Source organism: Colletotrichum gloeosporioides (assembly GCF_011800055.1).
Source record: "Colletotrichum gloeosporioides strain Lc1 chromosome Unknown consensus_16, whole genome shotgun sequence".
NCBI classification, from domain to species: Eukaryota; Fungi; Ascomycota; class Sordariomycetes; order Glomerellales; family Glomerellaceae; genus Colletotrichum; species Colletotrichum gloeosporioides.
The window spans coordinates 218,259-244,752 of NW_025544661.1; the positions used below are offsets into that span (position 1 = coordinate 218,259).

Genomic DNA, 26,494 nt, shown 5'->3' on the forward strand with positions numbered 1-26,494 from the left:
ACTCAGTTTCCCACGGACCTCAATGTCTTGACAACTAAATCAAGAGGCGAGGAACCAGACCCGATTGGTTCATGATACATAGAACCGTTTAAATGTTCAACGGCGCCGTGCCAACCGGATGGAACACGCGTCTGCATGGCTGACTGGGAGCCATGCTGGCGGGCTATTTCACTTGAGACGGCAAGGCGAGGCATCATTCAAACAAGTTTCTGGATGTTTGGTCTTTACATCAAGGTCTGGCCAATGAAATTCAAAAGTCGCGGTGTGGTCAACCACGTGCTGCAGGCCGGAACTGGCACTTTTTTGGCAACCCAAGCGAAGATGTTCTCGCCGCCAAGACCTGCGCAGTATCATCACCACGTACGCTTAGCAATTCGCGAGAACTAGGGAGCTGAAATCAGCCCAATGTTTTTCCCGACTTTTGGCTTCTTGTGTTTACTTTAGCATTTCGGTTCATCGGTGGTGGTGTTCATTAATCTTGAAGATTTTGTTTGTTGATTGCCGAACGATGACGTGCTGATAAGGACTGCACTCTGCTTGCCGCTTCCGGCTTGAATAAAAGCCGATAGGTCCCTGCAAATGATGCGATTGCTGTAGCCTGCCAGCCGAAGACAAGCGGAACAAGTCCCCACCGCGCCGTCCACTACTCCGGAACAATGGTCAAGACCGAACGGTTTTTGTTGTTGCCGTGGATCGGCTGCGGAGGGCGAAAAGTCGGCCGGCTGCGGAAACCGGCGGAGAGAACTTCACTGAAGCCCGGCACCGAGCATTTTCGTCACAACTTCTGCCAAAGTTCACACAGAAACCAAGCGGCTTACTTTCCGCCCATTCAGACTTTGCCGGGACGTTATTAGCGTTACAGTGGTCGGACGGCTACGGCGGATTCGCTGTGCCATAATGGCGGCCGTGCTTGGTCTGAAATTCCGTTGCTTTGACGCCGTGCTGATCACAGGCAATGAACTGCATCATTTTCTGCAAGTTTTGGGGAACGGCGGTGGGGAAACTGAAGAAACCTCAGCAACCATGCCTGCTCCAACAAGTCGCCCCGTCTAATTAGAGTTGACAGGGCAGTAAACAAGTTTGGCATCCTCAATTTCGCTGAAGTTTGACGAGAAGGATAAGCAAGTTGGGCCATAGGAACAACTCTCGAACAAGAATGAAAGCAAAATATGACCAGATTGGGACACTCGTACATGTATCGTGTGTAGGCACCACCGAAAGCTCCGGCTGGTGGCGCCTTGACTCTGCTCAGCCAGGGCCCGCATTGGACGGGCGGGATGGATATGCAGTGAGCCGGCAGCAGAGCTAAGTGCCTTCAGGGGTTCAAAAATAGGTCACAACAGGCGGCAGCAACGGTATTTGGCTGCCTGCCAGCCCCTGTGGGCCAAGCCACCCTCGAGGGAGCTGGTGATTCTCTAGCTTAGGGCTGAACATGTCGGTGGCCGCTCCTCACCAACATTCACTCTTGATGATCAGCTGATGAGTTCATTTGGGACTGAGATTTCCAGGAATCGCCTGCGTCAGTGACGCATGTGCAGTGCCTCCTACAGATCCTTGGGCCGGCGCATTCGTCCTCCGGCTGCAACCTCCGCACCGGCGCGGACTGTGACTCCGTTTGACTTCGAAAACCTCGCATGATTCGCCCGTTTTGTCCGTACGTGTCGGTCCAAATGACCGCGGTGATGTTGTGCTTCTGCTCACTACATTGGTCACAACAAACAAGATCGATCATCAACTCTAACTTTCTGACTTAAATGGCCCGACAGAATTCACAGACGATCCGGTAGACTTTCCAGAAGGCTCCCGGGATAGCTTACGTCCAGTCTTTGCCCAATCACAATGAAAACGAATCAGAGAGTTCGGACGAGATGATGGGCATATTCGTCTTATTGCGATCACGGCCCTACGATCTGGAATCGTATGTCAACGACGTCGATCAAGCCTCACTCACATCATCATAGGCCTGATTATTCTGCAATGGATGCCGCTTACGGAAACTCGAATACAGGACATGTTCGGGTTGAGAATGCTGACATCGGGGCTTTTCTTGCTCAGCTGTGCCTCCCACCTGCAGGCTTTGATTGCGCCGATCCTGGAGGATCTCATCTCCACGTGTTAGCGCGCCACACCCCTGCAGCCCTGCTCTCCCTGTGTCACTGTCCCTTGAAACGCGCCACGATCTCACCGCCAGGCGCGAAGCGGCATTGTGTTTGTCTGCGCTTTTTGGAGGCTGTCGATCGCTTAGATTCACTCTGTTAGAGACTCTGTTGAAGGGCTCAAGTGTTGTCGGCTTGGCGAAGAAGACTGTCGTATACATTCAACCCAAAGCTCAATATGTGGCTCTACGTGCACATGAACAAAGAGGAACACGCTCACCGGCCAACGTCAGACCTCTCCATTCCCGCACTGAGCATCACGTTGAAGAGCCAAACACCCAAGTAAGCTGGGGCCGTTTAGGAACCCCAAATCAGCCCAATAGAAGCACAGAAAGGCCGGGGGTGGAGGCTGAGATGGACGCCAGCTCGTGGCACTAGACAGGCTAGCGCCGGCCCGGTAAGCTATTGGACCCCCGGCTCCAAGCTGAGCCCATCCAAACTGTTCTGCCTGGCTGGTGCCGCCACACAGCCTCTTCCCGCCGCTGCGTTAAGGTTACTCCTCGCTTGTTGTCGCTCGCGATTTCCCCAGGCGCGGTTCATGGGGCTGGGTAAGCTTGGTGGAGAGTAAGGAAAGACACCAGCAGGATGGCACCGACACTAGAGAGCATGTCATGTCGGTCAGCATGTTGGCTTATAATAGCCAACAGAACTCCCGTCGTTCTAGTTCATGTTTGGTTCATCAGTCTTTATCTTGGCCACAACATTGAAGAATTATAACGGATACGAGAGCGCCATTGTTTCCTTTTTCTTTCACTCATCATTCGATTTGCGGGGTTTCTTGGCACGTTTTCAACATGCGGTCAACCTTCACTTGGGCGCTGGCCGTCGTCGGCACAGTTTCTGCCGCAAACCTCCACGCGGCTAACAAGGCCAATGCCAAACCGACGACTACCACAGCACCATCACAAGACGCTTGCGGTATCGTAAAGGCCGTGGCCGAGTCACTACTCGCAGCAGCCCCCACCGCAACTGCAGCCTTGATCAAACCGTCCCTAGCATACAACTGCCTGCATTCAGTACCCGTCGATAAAGAGAGAGACTTGGACCTTCTGGACTACCTGGAACCTTACCTTGAATTTCAAAGCACACTGGAGCCTTTGTCACACCCGCCTGAGGGATACCTGATTCCTGGAGTTGACGTCCTAAGCGGTATTGGACAAATTCGTGCCAAGTTGAGCAAGGATCAATACAAGAGCCAGTTGGACTTTGCACTGGAACTCAAGTATCTGGTAAGACCAACCTTATTTCATCGACTGACATAATTGCTTACGAAGGATCAGTTCTTCCAAGCATCCGACGGCCACTTCACCTACAACCCAGCCATTCTCAGTATCTTCGGCTTTACCAGCTTGAATGGAGTAGTATCGGTCGCAGACGAAGTGACAGGTATTCCAAGAGTCTATCTACGGAGCGACTTCGAGAAGTCCGCCGCCAATGATACCGATGTCTACGATATCGAAAGTATTGATGGCACTCCTATCTGCGAGTTCATCGAAGCCCAGGCTTCCCGGCAGCTTACCCAGGATCCCGATGCGAAGTACAACAAGATGTTCACGAACCCAGCTCAATTTGCCCGGGGTTCGGCTGCGGGTTTCACGGTCCGTCTCCCTGGTAACTGCCCTGATGAGGAAGTTATCAAGTTTACGAACGATACGACGTATACGAACGAGCTTTACGCCAAGGTCTTCAGGACATCACTTCAATGGCTTGACACTGCCGAGAAGCTTCACAACCACTTCGAAGTCCCGGCTACAACCACTTCAGCGGCTGCCAGCACGACAGCCCCAGCGATATCTACATATGTATCGAGCGCTATCCCCAGCCCGACCTCCCTCGAAGGCTACCCTAAGCCAGTAGCTTTTCACAAGCATGAGTGGATCTCGGGTTACTTCATGGAAGGCAAAGGTTACGAGGACACCGCCGTTCTTGCCATTCTGGGCTTCGCGCCATGGACTATCTCCAAGCCCAACGGCACATTCGAGATCCCAGAGGCTTTCCGTACGGTCGCCGAGTTTCTCCAGAAGGCTAAGGACGCCGGAAAGAAAAAGCTCATCATCGATGTCCAGGGTAATGGTGGCGGGTTCATTGCCGCAGGATTCCAGCTTTACAGCCAGCTCTTCCCCAAGACCACCGACATCTGGGATGGCAACCGTATCCGTGCCACCGAGGCCTTGAATGCAATTGGCATTACCGCCCAGGATTCCTCGCCTGCTATCTTGGAAGACTTCATCGGAACGTTCCTTGATGAGGATCGAAAGCCGTACGAGGGCTGGGAAGATCTCTTTGGACCTGAGGTCGTTGCTGGCCAGAATGTCACCAAGCTACTTCGTTACAATCAGACGGAGTTGTTCTACCCGAAGACCAAGGGAGATCCGCTTTTCGCCCCTGAGAATATCGTTATCGTAACCGACGGTGGCTGTGCATCGACTTGCACCATTTTCACTGGTTTGATGGTCCGGGAACAGGGCGTCCGCACGATTGCCCTCGGAGGTCGTCCCATGGAGACAGCCATGCAAGCAGTTGGCGGCGTTGAGGGTGCTCAGGTTCTGCAGTTCACTGAACTGAGACAAGTCATTATGCAGGTCGGTCGTGATGCCGTCAAGAACAACAACACGAAGTATCTCAAGGAGGCGTTCGACGTTCTCCCCGATATCGGCGAGCCCCCTCTCCTGCCGCCCCTGGCCAGCTCTGGCAGCTTCAACTACCGCAACGCCTACGCCCGCAAGAACGCCCACGGCGAACCCGAGCAGTTCAGATACGAAGCAGCCAACTGTCGCCTTTTCTACACGGAGAAGATGATCGTGGACCCCGTTGCTGTTTGGACTGCCAGCTATGATGCCACTTGGAACAAGGGCAAGTGCGTTGCCAGATCGACTGTCAACACGGATGACACCATTGGTGATGGAACCGTTGCATACAGCGCTGGTGTCAAGAGCAAGGCGTCGGCTTACGCCGGACCGGGTGCCCTGTCTTACAAGGGTGCCTACGAGGCTCCTCGGCCATACGTCCAGAAGAAGAAGGGTTCCCAGAAGCGATCAGTTGAAGACGCCGACTTGAGCCCTCCCGACGATTTCGAGTACGAGTTCAAGTACCGAATTGGTGACATCGAGGAGTACTTCCAGGACAATGTTCCTGAGGACTGGGAATATGAGCAGAAGCACAGAATTGGCTTTGCCCAGGCAGTGGAATATTGATAATATGGATGCGGTATATGGGAGACATGGATGATGGATTACGGGTTTATGGCAAAGGCAACTGCTTTCATGTTTTGACAGATTCCGTTTTGGCTGGCACTCCCCCGTATGACAGAGCATTAGACAATCACTGATACCCAATGAAGAATGTGTGTTCGGCATATGCCACCGGTACAGCTGCAGCTTAAATAAGTCAATTAATTTCGCCGTGGAGAATTCAATGTAAGCCCATGATTCCCTTGCAAAAGGTTTCTTCCGTGATGCGATACTACAAACAGTACCGTCTCCATGTTGTCGCATCCAGTGTTCCTTCGGCTATGCCCACCCAACAATATTGTGCATCATCTTTTACCCGCTTTCTGTTTATTTCACAATGCCTGAGTTCAACTCGACAGTATCTCCTCGTACACATCTCGATTACCGTCATTGACCTTAGACTGACTCGGACTCACCACACTAAGTGGGCTATGTAGATCTCCGCGGCTCCATAACACTACGGCTGTGCCGTGATGTCAAACAATGCGTCAGTGCTTCCGGCGAGGCTCTTCAAGATGAGGCGGGAGCCGGGGCCATGCTAAATGATTCTGAAATAACTTGATAAACTGTATCGAACGTTGACTCTCTAGTGTGCGAACTAATGATTCAGGATGATTCCACAGCTCTTTGGGCCGCGGCTATTGCGATCGCGCATTCAGACTGTACCGGCCATGCGGATACTCTGGTTAAAGTTCAGACAAGGGCGACCTTCAACTGTAACTATCACATCTCCCAAAGGCGACCCCAAAAATATGTGTATTCGTCGAATACCACCTAATAAGAGCAATATTATTGCCAATCATTATGTAATGCAGCTTCACCGGTCAATTCTTCACTCAATACCATTAATTGGTGCTTTCGTATCAATTTGCCCAGAAAACATGGTCAACGGTTTGAGAACACCCCTTGACACGTGGATTTGCCCACTTGTAATACTCCAGTCTCCCCAGACTATTCGGCGTTACTCCCCTGCCCCCGATCTTCAAGCAACTCCAGATAAAGAGACAACGGTCCACAACCCCACAACGAGGGACACTGGAGGACACATGAATCGTGCTCTGCGTGTTTTCTCCTCGACCCCAGTTTCAGCGAGCAAAACTACTCAGGCTACCTATCAAAGAGTTGAAATAAGCTTTTTTCCCACTCGGCGGATTGATCCGAATTTGGTGTCAACACCCTGGCTGGTCCCTTAGCCCACCTGCAGTTTCCGAGGGGCAGGCCGCCTTTTCGATGAAGAAGTGGCACAATGTGTTCCAAGCTCTCTAGTGGCGGTAGGAACACGGGAGAACGATTCGAAAACCGTCCAATCAGGGCTTGTGCATAGGAAAAGCTGCTCGCTATTTCTATTGCACCGAGAGTTGGGAACTTTCGTAGAGCTATGGTCAGCTGCTTCAGACTAGTTGCGTGCATCGATCGACCGAATGCGAGTTGCTCGGGAAATACCAAAAGCCAAAGGCGAAACTGTTAGCTTGCCTCTCGAGTTCTTTCTGTAGCATAATCTAAGTCATGTTTTCTTTTACAGTATGTTATGGATTCATGGATGTTGTTTCCGCACTTCTAAATATGCCACTTTTCTCTTCCGCTCTCCCGTAATTATGGATAATGGCGGGATGGCCTGTACATTCACACAAGCTTGAACCTGGTCAAACATACCCTGTAGAGCTTCTTAATGCTCAACCCCTCTTTCTAGCGAGTATCATGTGAACCTGCCATTGCAACTCCAATGGCCCGTCTCCCACCGCTTGTTCAATCTCCTTCCACTTTGGTGAATTCCAGGAATCCTCCGTAAACCCAAAACGCATTGACTCCAGGGATTGCTTTAGCCACTCAACCGTGGCTGAAATTTGCCAATCCTCGTTATCGTCAATGGAGACACGCTCTGAAGTTCCCAAGTGGGCGACCGGATCCTCTGTGCCCTCCATTGGCTCGTAGTCCTTGGCATACCACCCGTCCCGACAGTTCACCTCAACTCGCTTCACATCCTGCCACACATCATCTAGAAGTGGCACGCAGTCCATGCCGTGAAACATTTGACGCGCAGCACGCTTCCAGTTTTCAGTCATCCACTCTTGCTTGAGCAAATGCGCGGCATGTTCCCCAATGAAACCCTTGAAAGCTGCATTGGCGAGCTTGTTGTTGGTGATTCCTGGAAACGGTCCGTAGATGACAGCTGCAAACGTCCCACCGGGTCGGAGGCTCTTTGCAATGTTATCCGTGGTTGGTCCGAGGACAGTCCAGTGGATCGATTCGCACGCCATTGCAAAGTCGACGTGCTCCAGTCCGGCGGGTGGATCCCAGGGGTCTTCGCCACGACAGGTTCGGTACGAGAATTCGGTCCCGGGGAAGCGGTCTTTGAACCGAGCACGGCAGTCCGCGATGTTGATCTCTCGCGGTTCGGTAAGCACAACATGCTTCAGCGGTGGAGTTGTGTGCGTCAATAGTCCTTCGGCACCGTTTCCGCTGCCCGAGCCAATGTCGTGAGCGCTTGTAAGAGGTCCTTGATGGTAACTCGTCCAGAGCTTCCACATTGAGTCCGGGTAAGGCGGCCTGTGATCGACATAGTGCTTCGCCTCTTTAGCAATGGCCATCTTGGGCGGATTGTTGACATCTGGCTGATGGGTCGTGAGGGGTGTGGTCATTGTTGACAAGGGACAGCGGCGTGGGGGGTCGGTGTTAGGTGTTTTCGAGGCGCTTGGGGCAGCCTGATCTCGATTGAGAATGGAAAGTGAGGCGAGCCGGCGGCGGCGGGCAGTGATTCCAAGTGTTCGTAAGCAGGCTGTTGTATTGGTCTTGAGCAAGGGGTCCACTGAGTCTTATTATTGCTGCAGTCGGTATGAAGTCTTGGACTGATGATGTTCGGTTCCGGAACTCCAGTCCGACGCATTCGCTATCACAAGCCGAGCAAAGTGCTAGTTGAAGATTCACAGGGTATCCCACTCACTCTCGGCACCGGCGGGATTAGGATGAAGCGAGATGCTGGACCATGGACCGAGTCGGAGCGTATTGAGATGCTCCAGGGGCCTGACTCAATTCACGGTTGCATTGGTTTAAGGTTTGAGGTGTTGTTTGTCAGGTCATCCTAAATACGCGCGTTGATCGAGCATATAACCGCTTCTTCTGGCTACCACCGAGCTGCCACGCAACTCTGAGAGTTAAGATTTGGCGCTGGTAATGCTAGTGGAAGTTTGTCAGTGTTGTTTCGCTGTGCCTGACTCAACGTCAGCTTGAGAGTTAGCTGCGTAGTACTATCCAAGACAGCAGGCGGGGCGGGACGAAAAATGAAACCATTGGTTTTCTAGAGACTTTATTTGAGTTGCTATCTTGGCAAAATCTGTCCCATACTTGATTTGCAGAATCTTGCGTGCTCAATGTGAGCGGGTAGATGCGAAATGAGTGGGCTCCGTGGATACAGATTCAGACTGCCCGAGCGGTTTTTTGGGGGGGTCCTGAGGGGTTGGAACCAGACTCTGGGGTTTCCTTATCCATGCCACCGGTGTCTAGGGAGGTCAAGGGTTGGGCGAGTCATCCACAAAGCATAACACCTTCTAGACATGCCAGGTAATTGGCGCGAAACCAGCTCAGCGTTACGCGGTGAGGGGAATTGAAAGTTAAAAAAAAAAAAAATAACCGCATGGCTATCACAACACCGAGAGAACCGCTCATTGCCTGTTGAGAGAGCTACCCTTGGGAATCTTGGAGAGCTGGTCCCGGGCGAAACATCAGCTTCTTAGGGTCTGTAGGTCTGTAGTTAGACTCTAGAGCTGGAGAAGCTTGGACACGCTTGAACAACATGGGCACAGGGTCCCCGTCGTTGACAGAAACCATGCCACGGGAACCATCCCATGGAGGGGTGTTCCCGCCTTGGTTGATATTTAGTCAAGTCCAATACCGTCTGAATCCATCCAAGTATGAACCTTAAGAGAGTAATCCTCCTTCCTCGTTGGCAAACTCAGCTTCAATAGTATTTAGACCAAGCTAATCTTGCATTTCACACGGCACCGCCCGTCAAGTCGCGAGGCCATATGCCGTCGGCATTCTGCTCAACTTTCTGTTAGCTTTCGCCTCAACATTCTAGAAGACTTCCAGGCGGTTCGGCTGTCAATCCATTTCTGGACAAACCAACATGCGAAGAATCACACGTCGAAGGGGTGCCTGCCAAGCATGCAGGTCTAGGAAAGTACGATGTGAGTGAACACCACTGTTGTTGGTGAAGCATACTCTGACATATTGAAGGTGACGGAGCAGACCCATGTCTCAATTGCGATGTACGGGAGAGATGCCTTTGGGTGAACCAAATTCTGACCGTGTGTATGTAGCGTAACGGACAAGCATGTTATTATCCGCCTTTAGCCCCTAGACCTCGCCGATCAACCGCACCAGGAACGAACAACAGCTCACAACCTCCCAACGTACGGAGACTCGATATCAACACCAGTGACAGTCTCCCACCGTACGATGCATGGCAACAACTCACATGCGATGGCACGCTGCTAACGCCTATTTCGACCGACGACACGGTGAACAATGATGAGAGGGGGGACATGGATGGCTTAAACTGCTTGTTACAATTCTCAATGCCCGATGCCTATCCGAGCAGTCGACAAGATGAACATCCAGGCATGTTGGATCTGCCCTTACCGGGAGAGGACGAGTTGATGGATTTACTCGACACTACACCATCGGACTCCAACTCTGCAGGATTCAACTTCGACATGCCGTCTCCGATGATCGACAACAAGTTCTCCGCTTCACCGGCACCGCAAACAACAGATCAACGAGGTAATGCACAGCAGTCTAGACCAGAGACGACCAGTCCACCTGAATACAACATGGTAAGCATGTATGCAAAAAAATAGTCGGGGCTTGCCTTTTGACTCTTGGCAGCTATTCAATTTCGATGAAGCGACCGAAACAAGGAAACTGGCAACCGAAAGACATGACAAGACGCCAAACCCACGCGACTCACCAATGGAAGTCGATTTTGCGGCGTCGAGTCTGTACGGCCTCCCAAGTTACATCGCTCGGAGCAGCAAAGAGCCTCGTCGGACAGAGATGATCAAGACCGTCAACGGACTCAAGCGAGTACTCTGCGGTAACCGTGTAATGCCAACAACCAAAAGCCCACACGATCGCTCCAGACGGTGGCCAGACAGCGACATCACCATGTCACGTTATTGCGATGGTAGGTCTTTCAACATGAATGAGTGAGGCTCAATGCTTACGATGTGCTTTCTGCAGCCTGCTTCGAAGATTGCTGCCCGTAAGCTTATAATAAATGTTTTGCATGGAAGTTAAGAAATCTGACATTCGAAACAGAATCAGCAACTTCCTCACCAGACAAGCAGTCGATAAGATAATCAAGCAATCACGAGAAGCCGATGCCAGTCCGCTCGCTACGGCCTTCGTAGAGGCAGTCATGTCAATCGGATGTTACACCGCCTGCCAACGTAGTCGGGAGCCACCCACACCCGATGAGGCTCGCGATGCCCAGAGGCGGCTTGGAACAGCGTTAGGTCTTTACAAGACCATTCAAGGTTGCCCAAACAGCTTACTGAAGCTCCAGGCAACGCTTCTCATGGTGCGACAGCACACGCTGCAGTTCACTTTGGGATCAGTTTACTGACATACTACAGGCCGTCATTGCATGCATGTGTGATGAGTCGCTTGTTTGGGAAAAGATCACGGGAGCAGTTTGCTGTGCGAGGGACCTTCGCTTGGTCCACTCCGCAAGGGGCCAGCAGCCGAACATGAGCCAGCAAGAGCAAGAATTGGCACAGCGCAGCGTATGGTTTCTTTACAGTTTGGAAACTGAGTATGCTATTCATCATGGAATGCTTCCTGTGAGTCTTCCACCGAGACGATCAAATGTGGAGCACCCCTTTCGCTAACGCTGCTCAGATTCTCGATCTTGGCTGGGGTAGTCAGTTTCCCTCGTTCGACCGCGGCGATGATATGATCGCTGTGTCATACACGTTTTCCGAGTTACTCCACTCGGTGCTCAAGTTCCAGTACAGCCCGCGTGCACTGAACAAGTCGACCTCAGCATACGACCGACGGGACCGTCTGCAAGCCAGCTGCCACGTCCTCAACGAGTGGGTGACGGGACTCCCGGCTCCTCTGAACGAGGCGCACAACGCCAAGACGCTTCAGGGGATCAAGGACGAACGGCAGTTGAGGAAGGCCTTCCGCGTGTTCTGCATGTATCACCGGGCTGTCTTCTTTGTGCACTGCCCCTGGATTACACCCTTGTCATCGGAAGACGGAGAAATGGCAGGAGTAGCCGGGCAGATGCGGGACAGGTGCTTGGAGCGCTGTGCCGAATCGGCCTTCGCCGTGGTGAAGTTGGCAAACAGCGGTCTATTCTGGGAGAAGGGACTCGAAAGGTATATTGCCTGTTCACATCACACTGCGTGTATGAAACTAACCAAGCCAGGGACATTGGTTCGCCAAGCACACGGTGGGGAGACATGGGCCATCTTCTTCTGGTCTCCCTCTGCTTCATCGTGTACTATCTCATGAATGGTGAAAAGGGAAATCGCAAGGCAGCCATGCCTTATCTTGCAATTTGTGGCGGTCTTTTCGGAAGGCTTAGCCTCGAGAGCGATGAAGCATCGTTGATGGATCATTATCTGGAGTTGATTCAAGTAGTGAGAGCTAGTTAGATTTTCTTGGGGCATTTTCACAGGCATAGCAAGCAACGCAACGACGGCATTAGACCAGAATGAGATCAACGATTGCATGGATAGCGAATACGAATGAACTTCCCATCATCCAGATTGCCATTCATATCGTACCTCAACAATGCCGAAAAGCGATGCCGAAGTCGCATGATTATCATCTTTCAGAAGGATCGTCACGTCCTTGGCAGAAATGTTAGCCGCTCGCTTAGAAGGGGCTCAGCCGCTTGACAACGGCAGTTGTGAATGTCATTTCAGCTTGCCACGCAGGATATCAGATATCACAATACTGCTCATCTGGGCCGAGACACCCCGGCTTAGGGCCTCAAGATACGCGACACAGATAGTATGTTACCAACGGCCAAGACGGGCCAAGCCGACACTAATCACTGATAGGTGCAACTGCGAGTTCGTTTACACTTTGGAAGACCCCAAGTGAGGAATAGTCTTGTTTCTACACCCTGCGTTCTAATCCTGCTCAACCCCTGCGCCCCCCTTAAACAATCCCAACTACGGCGGCAAACAACGTTCAAGCCATGTGGACCACAGAAGTTTAAAAGTGCACCTCCTCTTTCCTGCGCCTGACAAGCACCTTGACAAAGGGATTGGCCAGCATTGAGAACCCAAATTCCATGGGGTTCGTGTTGCTGTTCTCGGCCAACTTTATGTCATACTTGAGCAGCAAATGGCACATGACTAGCTTTACTGTGTTGGCGCCGAAGAAGCGGCCGGGGCAGGCGTGGATGCCCAAACCGAAGCCAAGATGTTCAGGCGAAGTGCTTACTAGCTGAGCCGTCTTCTCACCCTGCTCCGAAGCTTCTCGCATGCGCAGGAAGCGGTACCCATCGAAATCTCGGGGGTTTTGATAGATCTCCGGATCCCACATTTTCTCGGCTGAAACGGCGATTCCAGATTCCCTGGGGAGGAGAGTGCCGTCCTGCAGGCGTACCTCTGACATGACTCGACGACCTAGACCAACTGTGAGATCGTTAGCAAAAAACCAATCCAACCAAGCTCCGAAGACACCTGCCCAGTTCGTCGGGAAATGGAAACGCCCAGTTTGGAAATGCCCGAACCTGTCAAACAAAGGATAGGATGATGACGACGAACTTACCAGCTGCAACAGGCTTCAAGCGCAAGGTTTCCTTCAGAACACTATCAAGTAGCTTCATGCTGTAGAGAGTCGTTGGCTTCCAGCCGCCATCTCCAAGGACTGACCGAATTTCGTTTCGGAGGGGCTCGAACATGTCGGGGTTTTTGCACAGGTCCATGATACTCTGCGACATGAGGTCGTTGCTAGTCAGGATCGCAGACACGGACAGACCCAGCTGCTGAGCAGCGGGATCGTATTCGACGCCCATCTTCTTCGCAGCCGACTCATACCAGTCCAGAGCGTCGTGGAATTCGAGGCTGGGATCAGCTGTCTTCTGAGCTCGCCGCTTCTCCAGGACGGGAGCAATAGTCGCACGGGCCTCGTTCATCATGACACGCACGGTCTGGCACTCGGGGAGGAACCAGTGGATAAACTTGTACATGAACACTGGCCAACGGCGGAGAACCTTTGCTGCGTTGGTGGCGGTGTTCGTGTAGTTGACCGTGATCTTCAGCCAATCTGGGTTGCGGCACAGCTCCGGGCCAAGGAAGATGACGGAGGACACGCGGGCCACGATACGAATGAGAACATCGCCGAGCAGGACCTCGTGCCATTCTGTGGTTTTGCTAATTAGATATCGTGCAAATACTCTCCGGAAATAGATGCATACCTTCGTTATCGGTCAAGATGTCTCTCAAAGCCGCATCGGCCTCGTCGGACAATGGCTTGTTTAGCTTGGCTGCCACAGTTCAGCAACTGATAACAATGACGGTAACAGACCAGCTTACAGATTCCGGCAGGAGTCAAGTTCCACTTGATGACGTTGTGCAAGATCTCTGTTCCTAGAGCAATATAGGGCTCAAAACCGGGAATTCCAGCTTGCCAGTACTAATATCTGTCAGTACTGCGCGGCTGGGGAGACAATGGTGACTGACCTGCAACAAAAATTTGGTAGAGTCGAAGCGTTGGTCATTTCGAACCTCTGGCATCACGCTCGGGTTCAAGATGATTACTCCACCGCCGAGGCCGGTGTTGACTCTGAACGGCTTTCCCCCATATTGCTCCTTGCCCCGAGCCAACATCGCGCGGCCTGCTCGCAAATACTCATTTTTGCTTCCGTTGATGACGGGAAATGCAGACAGCTTGTTCTTGCGGAATGACACAGCCATCACAGAGGCAACGAGTATAATGGCCATCAAGTACGGAACATATCCGTTAGCCTCAATCGAGCCTGGCAGCCCGAAAGGCCCCAGGTCGACCCATGACGGCTTCGGAGGACTCAAAGTCGTATGGGTGTTGACATTGGCATTGAATTGGTTAGACATTCTCGCTCGTTGTTGACGAAATCGCAATGCTGAAACATACAAAACGAGAGTGGTCGTTGATGCTCAGCAGCGGCAAATGTGAACCTGTGAGCCAGACTCAAAGCTCTTCAGACACTCTCAGTCCACTCATTGCCAAAGGGCCGGGGGACAGCTTGACTCGGCTCCGATCCTCTTCCATCCGGTCGACCCCGGATCCACTTCCGAATAGCGAGTATGCGGACCAAAACCATAGGTAGACACGCATGGCAGACGACTCGGTCCGAGCGACACGGAGCCGGGGCCACGACTTGAAGCAGTGGAGGAAGCATGCAACGTTGGCCAATGCATTACCGAGGAGCGGCGTTTCAAACCACCTCCTCTGTTTCCGAAAGCTTATGCTTGCTTCCCCTCATACCCCGCGAGTTTCTCAGTTCTTCTGACCGGAGCGGGAAAAACTGCTTGCCCTTGGAACTGGACAGGGCGACTTTAGACCCAGCTCTGGGCGCGCGGGTGAGGGGACATCGCTTCCTGCCAAAGCACCTGCACAACCGTCCGTCCCATGCATCCCCTCCAAAAATGGACAAAGGCTTGAGTCGCTCATTCTTGGAGCGCCACAAGCCTTCGTTGCTGGTACTGGCGTCCCAGATTTCAGCGGCAGCTCTCAATGGCTTGGCCAAGCTCCTAGAGACTGGCGAGGAACCCATCCACCCATTCCAAGTCCTCTTCGTTCGTTTCTTCATTACCGGCATCGGCGCCACAATCGTCCTATGGCGCACACAGGCACCCAGCTTTCCATGGGGTCTACCGGAGTTGAGGCCGCTGCTGGCCTTGAGAGCAGCGGCTGGCGTCTTTGGTGCTTTCGGATTCTACTGTAAGGACCAATGAGGCATCGCGTATGAATCTCCTTATTGACATATGTCCAGTCTCCATCATGTACCTTAAGCTCAGTGAAGCCACTGCACTCAACTTCCTGGGTCCTCTTATCGCTATGATCCTCATAAGATACTTGGATTTTGGCACCTTTGAAGTAGTCGATAGAATCGGCGCCCTCGTCGCGCTTGTTGGCGTCATTCTCGTCGTACAACCTGATGGTCTATTTGACCATAAAGCAGCCATCCTGAGCGCTGCCCAAACAGTCACCGGGGGAGACACCAAAGGACGTATGATGGGCTTCGGCTTTGGGTTACTGAGCGTCTGTGGAGGAGCAGTGAGTATGCCACCCACAGAGACAAGGTCTTGGCTAATTCCGCAGGTTGCACTGACGGCAATCCGATCCATCGGCCCACGGGCGCATCCGCTCTTTAGCGTGAACTACTTCGCGTGGACCGTTGTCTCACTCACTTCAATCTCATTCATTCTCATGAAGAGCATCCATCTCACGAGAGACCCCATCGCCTGGCTGAAATTGACGCCACTTGGTGTCTTTGGTTTCACGATGGTGAGTGCTTTGACCCCCTCATCACGTGCATCACAGAATACTGAAACGCCGACCAGGAGTACCTTCTGACGGCAGGGATCGCGAATGATTCTTCGTCTGCTGCGACAATAATGATCTACTCCCAGGTGTTGTGGGCGCTATTGCTTGATTGGGTTATCTGGCGCGCGAGCGTGAATCTGTTGGCTATGATTGGGATTGTGAGTGTGGTGACAAGTTTGTTCGTGGTTACATCTGCAAAGGAGTGGCAATGGTTTCGAAAAAATAGGTACCAGGCAGTGGAGCAGAGCGTGTCAGAGGAAGAAGAAGAGTCTGATGAAGAGCTTGTAGAGATGCCACCCAATCACTCCTCGGTGGTATGAGAGACACGTATACGATACAGGAGGGACGCTTCATGAAATCCTATAGAGAATGAGATGATTACGAAAAGACCCATACAGAACATGATCCTTAGCATACAACCAAGTACCAACTTATTTCCCTAGATTATTAACGTGCTCGTACGGTAGAGGACAAAGATGAGCAATGTGGTTGTTGAGCCCCTCCAGACGCATGATATGAAGAGGCTTATACCATACCATGCGCTTGCAAAGGACTACAAGGCAGCGAGAAACACACATAGAAAATAGTAGTTGAAATAAAAATGTGTTTCATATGAATGCTGCTACTCTATGAAATGTGTCTGCAACCAATGAAAAAATCAACGCCTTACTCCTTCGCCCCTAAACTCCTTGATACCCCAACAGAAGTTGTCAATGTTTGAATCTATGTTTATGCCGATGCAATCAACTCTTCAATAATCTTCTCCGACAAATGCATCAACGAGGTGCACTGAGTAACCTCCATTGAGGTCATGCCAATGTGGAATTGATTGTGGATCCAGTCAACCAGCTCAATAGAGATAATTGAGTCCAGTCCAATTGAAGTCAGGTTCTCGGTAAGAGGGAAGTCCTCAACTGGTCTCAGCATCAGATGACTCAAGGTCGCACTGATGAAGCGAGCCAAGGTGGTCACGGTGGCGCTGTCGCGCAGCGTGGTGGGATCAGACCTGGCCAGAGAGATGAACGTCTCCGCCTCGTCACTCTCCTTGGCCTCGCCAGCAGCAGCAGCCTTGGACTTGTGGAAGTAGTGAGATTGCGCGAAGCGAACATCCCTCTTCCAGTTCACACGGTTGGAGGGGTCCGACAAGGGCTTCTCAGATAGACCGCCAAGGCAGAAGCTGCTGTACGGGCCTCCGCTGGAGTTGCCAATGGCGATGGCAGCCGAGTTGAGAACGTCTTGCTCCTTGAGGAAGAAGAAGCCGCCATTCTTGAAGCCCTCGTAGAGATCGTCACGCTCGAGGAGGTAGCCGACGTCGCCGACGACTCCGAGGTCAATGATGGAGGCGGGGAGACCCAGGTTGTGGCGGTACTCGACAAAAGCATCCAGATAGGTGTTGGCCGCGCTGTAGTTGGCTTGGCCGTAGTATCCGGTGTGGCCACCTCCAGAACCAAAAATGACGAAGAAGTCCAGAGGAACCTTGGCGTCGACAAGAGCTTGGTGTACGTTCCAGGTTCCGCGGACACGAGGGTCAACGACACCGCTCCACTCCTCGTATGTCATCTCAGCAGTAGAGTTGTCCTAGAATAATATTAGCTCATGTTTCTGGGGATGATGGATAAAGTAGCTTACCTTAAGAATCAGCGAAAGTTGAAGAACTCCAGCAACTGGCTTAGGAGCCTCGTTGATGGCCTTGAGGACATCCTCCGCGTTGCTTACATCACCCGACACGGTCTTGATGACAGCGTCGGGGTAGCTCTCTAGCTCCTTGACGAAGGGCTCGTTTTGGGCGCTGGCAGCGGATCGGGAAAGGAAGACCAAGTTGCGAGCACCGTGCTCGAGCAACCATGTAGCAACTGACCGACCGAGACCTCCAAAGCCTCCGATGAGGAGGTAGGAAACGTCTTCGCGGAACATGGGGGAATCCTTGGCCTCGGGAAGAGACTTGCTGACAGCGGGCTCTGAGAAGCCAAACCAGTACATGCGGGGGATGTGCACCTTGCCGTTCAGGATGGCGTAGTCGTAGTCGGCATCCAGGTCACCGCCCTTGCGTCTCTTGGGAAGGCTCTGGCAGATCTTGTAGATGGCCTTGGCGAAATCGCTTCCAGCAATAGAGAGATCATCGGCTTCCACGAGGGTGATGTCCGCTTTGTTCTCCATGCGCACCGTCCTGGCTGTGCCCTGGATCATCGCCGGGCGAGCATCCTTGCAGGCACCGTGAACAGAGGGCAGAACCCAGACGAGAGAGCCCTTCAGGTTGCAGAGGCTGTCCATAAACGGTCGGAAAGACTCGGAGTTGAGGTCGTAGACGGTTGTGCTGTCCACGTCCAAGAGTGAAATCGTGAAGGAGCTCTCCGAGGGGACGGTCTTGTCGTTGCAGATGTGGGCCTTGAAGCCCTGACCCTCGAAATAGGTCTGAACATCCTTCGCGAGCTTGATTCCCTGGGTGGTGTCTTGAGCGAGAATGGTGATCTTGGTGTTCTGGTCGAGGTCGGCAGACTTAGTGGGCTCGGCGAGGATCAGGCCAGAGCTGGTCTTGGAGTGAAGCTTGTAGCCCAGGCTCTGCAGGCGCTGCTTAACTTTCTCCTCGTCAGCTTTGGCATCGGAGTTGCCGCCAAAGTTGTGCACAAGGAGTCTGCCGCCAACTGTTTGAAGGCCATTCAACTCAGTCAAGTCGTCCAGCAGGTAGCGGTCACCAGACAGCAAAGTGGCCAAAGGTAGGAGGACCACGTCGGCAGCATTGCACAGCGAGAGCTGCTCCATGTCCACGACAGACACCTCACTGCCCTCCACCTCATTCAGAGCCTCTGTCACCTGTTCGACCTCTTCTTCAGAGGTACAGACGTAGGTGTAGTCAGAGTACAGGCGCTTGTGTTCTGAGGGATGAGCAGCTTCAAGGGCAATACGAGTGACTTCAGTTGCTCCAGAGCCAATCTCAATAATCCTGGCGTCGGGAATCTTGAATGAAAGAAGACCGACCAGGTCGCGAAACTCTTGAGTAGCGTCGGTGCTCTCTACTTCGGCGACAGAATCAACCATCGTGATGTCCTGCTTCCACTCAAAGGTAGAGCCCAGCAAAACCTCCTCCCGCTTGGCGACCGGGAGCTCGGAGTACGACAGACCCTCCAGGTAGACAGTCGGGCGGCCTTCCTCAGTGTAGATGACAGCATTGGCGGTCATGCCCTCGGCACCATCCTTGATGCTACCGTACGCTCTCATGCGAAGGTCCTGGTCACCCAAGACACCCAGACGGGAGATGAACGTTGGCAGGAGAATGCTATCAAGGCGTCTCTTCTGGCCATGAGTCTGGGCAACGAGATTGATCTGAAGCATCTGGTCCAAGAGAGTTGGATGAGCCGCGTAGTGCGTGGTGTCTTCAAAGTCGTAGACAGTTGCAGTGGCCTCTCTGGTGGTGGTGCTAGCAGTGATCTGGTCGAGCCCTTGGAACGCAGTCTGCCAGTCAATACCAACAGCCTTGACGGCCTTGTACCAACCTTCAGCGTCAATCTCACGAGCAAACTCCTGCTCAGCCTGGGCGCTCGTGATAGAGGTCTTCTCAGCCTCCGCACCAGAGCGGATGAATCCCGAGCAGTGGGTGACCCAGTGGTGGCCATCACAAGACATGATCTTGAAGTTGTACCACTGTCCCTCGGCGCTGGGCTTGTCCTCGGGGATCATACGGGTGTACAACTCCATTTTCTTCTCCTTGGGAACCGTCATACCGGTAGTGATGGACATGTCCCGAATGGTGTAGGAATCCTGGCCGTTTGCGACCTGGCGCATGGCCTCTCCAGCCATAGCCATGTAGCCAGCACCAGGGAAGACGATCTGCCCATTGACAATGTGGTCCATCAGCCAAGGTACCTCCTTGAGGTCCAGCATGTTGCGCCAAGCAGGCTCAATGTCGTTACCCTCAAGAACTCTAGCTCCGAGAAGGACATGGCGGGTGTGCTTTCTCTGTTTGTAGCGGGACGCGTTCTTGGGCTCCTCGAAGTAAGACACATCGTGGAGCCAGGGGTAGCTGGGCAGATCCGTCAGGACTCGGCCCTTGGGGATAATAGTCGACATGTCAACTGGTGTGCCCTGGACGAACAGCTCCCCGGCGAGACGAAGCATGGAGATGTTGGTATCCTCGGCTCTGCGCAGCGTCGAAATGTACTCGCAGGCGGCCTCGGGAATGCTGCGGAGAATCTCGTTCATCGGCCTTTGAAGGGCAGGGTGGGGACCGACCTCAATGAAGAGGTTGTTGCTGTTGCTCTTCATGAGGGTTCGAAGAGCCGTGTTAAACAGGACAGGCTGGACAAAATTGCGACGCCAGTAGTTAGCGCCGAATTCATCTCCCTTCATCTCCAGACCAGTGACACTGGAAAAGTGAGGGACTGTGGGAGCCTTGGCATCGGCGAGGTATGGCCTGAGGAGATCCTCATAAGGTCCTGCCAGGGGTTCAATCCATGGAGAGTGGAAGGCAGTCTCGAGGTTGAGCACCTTAGCCTTGACGTCAGGGTGACGACGGGTGATCTGGTCGATGCAGTGCTGAATGCAGACCGGGTCACCGGACAGAGTCGTGTTCAGCTGACTGTTCTCACATCCAACGACTACGCCGGGAATGAGGAACGGCTCGACTTCCTTGGGGCCGAGACTAACAGCAGCCATGGTTCCAGGAGGAACAGTGCCGTTGACCAAGAGCCATCCACGGAAGTAGGCAACTGCCAGAGCGGCTTCAGCTGAGATGCTGCCGGCGGCGTAAGCAGCAGCAGCCTCTCCACCAGAGTGGCCAGTGACGGCGTCAGGCTTGATGTTCAGGCTGGCAAGGACATCTGTGAGAGCAATCTGAACAGCAGTGGCGCATGGGTGAGAGTAGCCGCGCTGGCCGACTCTGCTGGACCCGTCGTCGATGGACAGCTCCTTCTCGAGTGTCCAGTCAGGGCGGTGAGCTTCGGGAAGAGATTGAAGCCATGTATCCAGTTTGCGAATGGAAGCACGAAAGACGTCATTGCTCTCAATGAGAGCCTTGCCCATGCCGGCCCAGTGGACACCCTGGCCGGTGAACACCAGAACGGTTCGTCGAGCGACAGTGGGCTTGCGCTTGAAGCTGCTGGGCTCGAATGCGCCGTTCTCATCGGCGATGGCATACGCGCGACAACTCAGATGCTCACGGTGACGGCTAAGAGTGTAGGCGAGATCATCCAGATCGGACGTCTTCTTCTCGAGATACTCCTTGTGCTGGTCCACTTGCTTCTCCAGAGACGTCTGGTGGGCTGCGGAGAAGAGGAGCAAGCGTTGACCAGGAGCGCGGATACTCACGCCAGAGTCGGAACTGACAGAGCTTGCATCATCTTGCAGCTTCAACCAGCCCTCATAAGATTCCAAGATGACCTAAAGAAGATTAGAGTGGAAGACAGTGGCGTGACACGGATCATACTTACGTGAGCGTTGGAGCCAGCAACACCAAAAGAGTTGACGCTGATGCGCTCATCACGATCAGCTGGCCAAGCTGTGGGCTCGGTTGGGACTGAAAGCTTGGCCTCTTCCCAGGGAATTCTGGGGTTCGGGTTCTCCATGTAAATGTTGGGAGGAATAACCCGGTTTTCGAGAGCCAGGATAGCCTTGATGACACTGGTCAGACCAGCAGCACCTTCCGAGTGTCCAACGTTGGGTTTGACCTATTTGCATTAGCGAACGAACAAAGCTCCCGGAAATCGAGATCAACTTACAGCGCCGATCAACACACCGTCGTGATCCTTCCAAATGCGAGCAACAGCGGCCACCTCAAGGGGGTCGCCGGTGGGCGTACCGGTGCCGTGGCACTCAAAGAAGGCCGTCTTGTTGAACGGCAGACCGGCCTTTTCGTATGTCTTTCTAATTAGTGCTTCTTGGAGATATGTGTTGGGACTCATGATTCCGTTGGACCGGCCATCGTTATTAGTTCCGCTCGCGCGGAGGATCGCACGGACGGGGTTGCCGTCCCTGATAGCGTCGCTTAATCTTTTGACGTAAACTGCGTTGACTGCTTCACCGCGACCGTAGCCGTCAGCGAGCAGGTCAAATGTCTTGCACTTGCCGCTCGGAGAGAGGACACCTGTCTCAGTGAAGACGATGGATGTGATGACAGAAGTGATGAGATTGCAGCCTAGGGCCATGGCGGACTTGCAGGCGCCGCTCTGGACTGCTTCGGCTGCCAAATGCAGGGCCACCATGGATGATGAGCAGCCAGTCTTGACAAGCATACTGATTCTTGTTAGACGATGGTCATAGGATATCAGAGACATGACTTAGACTTACCTGGGACCTGTCCAGCCATATTCGTAAGATACACGGTTAGGCTGGAGGAAGTCAAGATACCCTGAACCACGGTACAGACCGGACGCATGAGGGTCCATGGACAAGTCATCTTGCCAATCTGAGGAGAAGTTGCCAACGTAGCAGCCAATCTCTTCGCCACGCCAATTGGTCTCGCCCGCATTGTCCAAGCACTCGCGTGTGATCTCCAGCAGTTGGCGCTGCATAGGATCCATGCGCTCAATCTCTTTCTCACCACATGTAAAGTACGAGGCATCGAACTTGGTGAGATCGTTGTCGGCCTGGCTGAACATGTAGGCCTCCTTGTTCTGAACGGTTCCCCATTTCGCGACAGGGCTGTAGAAGCCCTCGCTGTTCCACCTCTCTTTGGGAATGGGAATGAGACCGCTTCGCTTGTTCATCATCAGATCCCAAAAGTCCTCGGTGTTGCGGACACCGCCGGGTAGCCTGACGGCCATGCCCACGATGGCGATGGGATCTGAGGCGTCCATCTCGGACGACGGCGTCGTGATGCCCGACTTGGGTGACATCGTCCAATGTTGTCAATGTGAATGAGTGATAAGATTCCGCAACGCCTTAGAACTTGAAGTCAAAATGTGCGATGGTATCGTAAGGTTTTACGGTGTATCCTGCGTGAGTAGCAAGTTACTTCGACGCTAGAAAGAGCTTCTTAATACAAGAGACGAACAAGATGTTGACGATAGGGCATTCGGTCTAATGCGTCATTCCACAACATCACCCGATTCGTCCACACCGAAGATTGCGAAAGTCAGATACCCAATTCCGAAAAGTTACAAAGAATTGTTTGTTCTGATTGGCCGTCTGATTGGCGTTGATTGTGAGGTGCTCGTGGCCTGGCCCCTGCACAAAGCGCGGTCCGAAGACCGGATGGCACACCCACGTCAATTCCGGAGACGATGGACCACTCCGACTGCTCACTTACGGACGGATAGGTGCTAGTAACAGGTGGTATTCACATTTGCGATCACTGTAGTCGCTGGGATCGTGGTGTTTGTTGAAGATCATGTTGACTCTGGCATTGCAGGTAATTTGACGTTATCTGGAAGCATCACCAGGTCTAACATATTTCATTCACCTGTCGTAGGTCAATCGTGCTTGTCAGTCTTTCAAAATTTGTCAATTTTGTCAATTTTGCTGTTCTCAACAAAAGCTATGTCATCCAACCTCCCCAGCGAGATGAAGGCCATCATCATCCAGGGCCGTGGCGAGGCCGCAATCACCACGGCCCCTCTACCAAAATTGAGGGATGGCTACATCATGGTGAAAACCACAGCTGTTGCAATCAACCCATCGGATTGGAAGCATATTGACTTCATGTGGGTTGGAAACCCCACAGGCACACGTCCGGGACTAGAGTACTCCGGCGTGGTCGTCGAGGTGGGCAACGGCGTGGATAAGGACTTCAAAGTTGGTGACAGGGTTTTCGGCATCGTCAACGGATCGTGAGTAGTGACTACTTGATACGTTAGGCAGTTTACTGACGCGTTTGAAGAAACGTGCGACAGAAAGAAGACGGCGCTTTCGCCGAATACCTCATCGCCAAAGCCAGCCTTCAATTGAAGATCCCTGATCATGTGGATGACACTGAGGCTGCAGCAATTACCTCAGGTCTCGTAGCAGTGGTAAGTGTGCTCGCAGGTGAAGCCATGGAACGTTACTCATCTGTGATGTAGGGTCAAGGACTATACCAGTCCCTTGAACTTCCTCTGCCGACCAAGCCGTCGCCTAAGCCCATCCCGCTCCTGATCTACGGCGGCAGCACAGCATCCGGTATTATGGGCATCCAATTCGCAAAGATGTCTAACTGCACTGTTGTGGTTACATGCTCACCCAAGAACTTCGACTACGTCAAGTCCTTCGGAGCTGATTTTTGCGTCGACTACAAAGCGGAAGACTGCTCAGAACAGATCAAGACATTCACCAAGGGAAGACTGAGGCACGCATGGGATTGTATTGCAACAGCTCAATCCGCCCGCATTTGTGCAGCTGCAATGTCAATCCGGGGTGGTCACTACAGCAGTCTGTTGTACTTGGTGCCTTCCATTGTCAAGAAGATCAACCCCAAGGTGAACTGCTCAACAACGCTTGGGTACACTATTTTAGGGGAGACGATTGAGAAGGAAACAGTTGTCGAGCCCAGGCCTGAGGACCATGAGTTCGGGAAGATGTTCTGGGCTTTGAGTGACAAGTTGCTCCAAGAAGATAAGTTTCGCCCGGTGAGGCAAATTGTCAATGAAGGCGGTTCAGGGCTGGAAGGCGTGTTGCACGGAATCAAGTACTTGAAGCAAGGCAACGTCAGTGCAGGAAAGTTGGTGTACACTATTTAAGCTTAGATAAACTCACGAATCGAGTTATTCAGTTACTATATCTGAGAGTGTTTTTAAATTGCGCTCATCACTGTATACATCAAGAATATTTCAAACGCCAGTCTTCCATTCAAAGTTCTTAAAGACAACCAGACACTGACATCAACACGTTCCCTGGGCGCTCGTGGTGACACGACGGGTGGTGGACCACCAAACGCATGACTCAAGCCCCCGGCCACCTGCCCAAAATCGCTATGAATTTTCATGATTCGCTTCGAGATTCGCCCTTTCCGAGCGGACCGTCGCACCGGAGTCAAAATTGACCCACTTCGCCCACCGTGAGCTACCAGACTCTTTCCGGTGGCTCAACTGAGGCTCCATGATCTTGGGGAAACCTGCAGGAATAGCGGACGCATTCTCATATTGTGGACTTTCGTACTCAGGTCGGCCTGAATTCCGCGGCGGCAAACACACGTCTCTGCAACTAGCACTCACCATGTCAGCAACGAAAGTATCAACAACCCTGCCTACCCCAGCCACAGGGGCATCTGAGGGCAAGCTCACGACTGGTGATGAGCCACAGTTTGTGGTACCCTTCGCCACAGTGCTCTCATCTTTCCAAGAAACAAAATCAAACACCGACAACATTGTTACGGAAGCCGGATTCGCAGGGTACTACGAGAATGTCCACGAACGTCAGAAGAAGCTGATTGTACTCCTGATCATCAAAGCATTTCAAAAACTACGATGTGACGTTGGAAGGACGAAACCAGGACAGAAGCTACGTCCAATCAAGTCTGTTGCCAATGTCCAGAAGCAACTTGAGTTCTGCTATGACTCGCTCATAGACGCCGGTCTCATCCGTAAAGAAGGAGACCAATATGTTCGAACGAATGCGCCGAACCCACCTGGCAACGAGAAGGAGGCCCTTCAGGCAATATTGAACGACTACCCAACATACACGTCACTCAACAAACTGGTGGCACATGCAGGTAACAATCTCGCGGAAATTTACGCCGGCCGGACGGACGGCGTGAGATCGATTTTCGGCTCGCCAGAGGGCCGAGAGTATCTCGAAGACATCTATGGAGCCGCACATCCCAGCAAAGCCTTTCACAAGCTCATGGAAGACTTCATGACCCGTTTCACGAAGAATATTGACGTGCAGTCCGGGGCCCAACTGAAGATCCTCGAGCTCGGCGCTGGCACAGGCGGCACGACAAAATGGCTCGCGCCACTGCTCGCCAAGTCTGGTGTGCCGGTAGAGTACACATTCACGGATCTTGCCGGTGGTTTCACTGCCCAAGCTGCGCGGAAGTTTCAAGAATATCCATTTATGACCTTCCGCACGCAAGATATCGAGAAGCCTCCGCCCGCGGAGTTGATTGGAACTCAACACATCGTGATTGCGGTAAACGCCGTCCACGCCACTCCCGATATGGTCAAATCACTCCGCAACACGCGACAATTCCTTCGTCCGGATGGGTTTGCGGTCGTGATGGAGGTGCAGGAACGGCTATGTTGGGCAGACTTTGTGTTCGGCCTATTCGAAGGCTGGTGGCTATTCAAAGATGGCCGGACACATGCGACGGCGGATGAGATGGTGTGGAAAGACTCGTTCAAGGCTGCTGGCTTTGGCCACGTTGACTGGACTGGGGGTAATTTAAGAGACTCGGGTCTTCAAAGGGTGTTTTTGGCTACCGCATCAGACAGCCCGTGATTCTCTTTGCGTACTGCGCTAGATCAAGACTCAATATTACAAGGCCTTCTAACTTCACTGTACAATAACAAAATGGGTACTGTCGCTTTCACTGTCGTGTGTAAGATCGCTTTGGGTCACAGGAGACCGATCTGGATCGCTACTGAGCACAATAGGAAACGTTCTCTGTCAGGCAGTTTCAGATCTTCGTTCAGACGGAAGTTTTGCTTAAGT

The 26,494-nt window shown here is 52.7% G+C and overlaps 7 protein-coding genes across 7 annotated transcripts; 4 read left to right on the forward strand and 3 right to left on the reverse strand.

The window, feature by feature from the left end:
• Positions 1 to 2,950: 2,950 nt before the first annotated feature.
• GCG54_00012789 (Peptidase S41 family protein ustP) lies at positions 2,951 to 5,350 on the forward strand (the record flags this gene model as incomplete). The annotated part of the gene is made up of 2 exons (XM_045412658.1): positions 2,951 to 3,385; positions 3,437 to 5,350. The coding sequence occupies 2 exons, from the start codon at positions 2,951 to 2,953 to the stop codon at positions 5,348 to 5,350; spliced, it is 2,349 nt and encodes a 782-aa protein (XP_045268664.1).
• Positions 5,351 to 7,059: 1,709 nt separating this feature from the next.
• GCG54_00012790 (uncharacterized protein) lies at positions 7,060 to 8,025 on the reverse strand (the record flags this gene model as incomplete). The annotated part of the gene is made up of 1 exon (XM_045412659.1): positions 7,060 to 8,025. The coding sequence occupies one exon, from the start codon at positions 8,023 to 8,025 to the stop codon at positions 7,060 to 7,062; it is 966 nt and encodes a 321-aa protein (XP_045268665.1).
• A 1,484-nt stretch (positions 8,026 to 9,509) lies between these two features.
• On the forward strand, positions 9,510 to 16,257 carry GCG54_00012791 (Terrein cluster-specific transcription factor terR; the record flags this gene model as incomplete). The annotated part of the gene is given in 13 exon segments (XM_045412660.1): positions 9,510 to 9,570; positions 9,620 to 9,690; positions 9,703 to 10,218; positions 10,271 to 10,568; positions 10,625 to 10,646; positions 10,703 to 10,964; positions 11,020 to 11,226; positions 11,285 to 11,769; positions 11,820 to 12,043; positions 15,047 to 15,331; positions 15,384 to 15,667; positions 15,713 to 15,898; positions 15,955 to 16,257. The coding sequence occupies 13 exon segments, from the start codon at positions 9,510 to 9,512 to the stop codon at positions 16,255 to 16,257; spliced, it is 3,204 nt and encodes a 1,067-aa protein (XP_045268666.1).
• Positions 12,617 to 14,481, reverse strand: GCG54_00012792 (Cytochrome P450 monooygenase 1; the record flags this gene model as incomplete). The annotated part of the gene is made up of 5 exons (XM_045412661.1): positions 12,617 to 13,041; positions 13,178 to 13,771; positions 13,827 to 13,895; positions 13,945 to 14,044; positions 14,092 to 14,481. 5 exons carry the CDS (start codon positions 14,479 to 14,481, stop codon positions 12,617 to 12,619), a joined length of 1,578 nt encoding a protein of 525 aa, XP_045268667.1.
• A 409-nt stretch (positions 16,258 to 16,666) lies between the features above and the next one.
• Positions 16,667 to 22,764, reverse strand: GCG54_00012793 (Highly reducing polyketide synthase FUM1; the record flags this gene model as incomplete). Its single annotated transcript, XM_045412662.1, has 5 exons — positions 16,667 to 17,515; positions 17,567 to 21,310; positions 21,361 to 21,597; positions 21,649 to 22,162; positions 22,217 to 22,764. The coding sequence occupies 5 exons, from the start codon at positions 22,762 to 22,764 to the stop codon at positions 16,667 to 16,669; spliced, it is 5,892 nt and encodes a 1,963-aa protein (XP_045268668.1).
• Positions 22,765 to 23,407: 643 nt separating this feature from the next.
• GCG54_00012794 (Protein TOXD) lies at positions 23,408 to 24,582 on the forward strand (the record flags this gene model as incomplete). The annotated part of the gene is made up of 3 exons (XM_045412663.1): positions 23,408 to 23,697; positions 23,748 to 23,877; positions 23,929 to 24,582. 3 exons carry the CDS (start codon positions 23,408 to 23,410, stop codon positions 24,580 to 24,582), a joined length of 1,074 nt encoding a protein of 357 aa, XP_045268669.1.
• A 475-nt stretch (positions 24,583 to 25,057) lies between these two features.
• On the forward strand, positions 25,058 to 26,281 carry GCG54_00012795 (Non-reducing polyketide synthase azaA; the record flags this gene model as incomplete). Its single annotated transcript, XM_045412664.1, has 1 exon — positions 25,058 to 26,281. One exon carries the CDS (start codon positions 25,058 to 25,060, stop codon positions 26,279 to 26,281), a length of 1,224 nt encoding a protein of 407 aa, XP_045268670.1.
• Between the last annotated feature and the right edge of the window lie 213 nt (positions 26,282 to 26,494).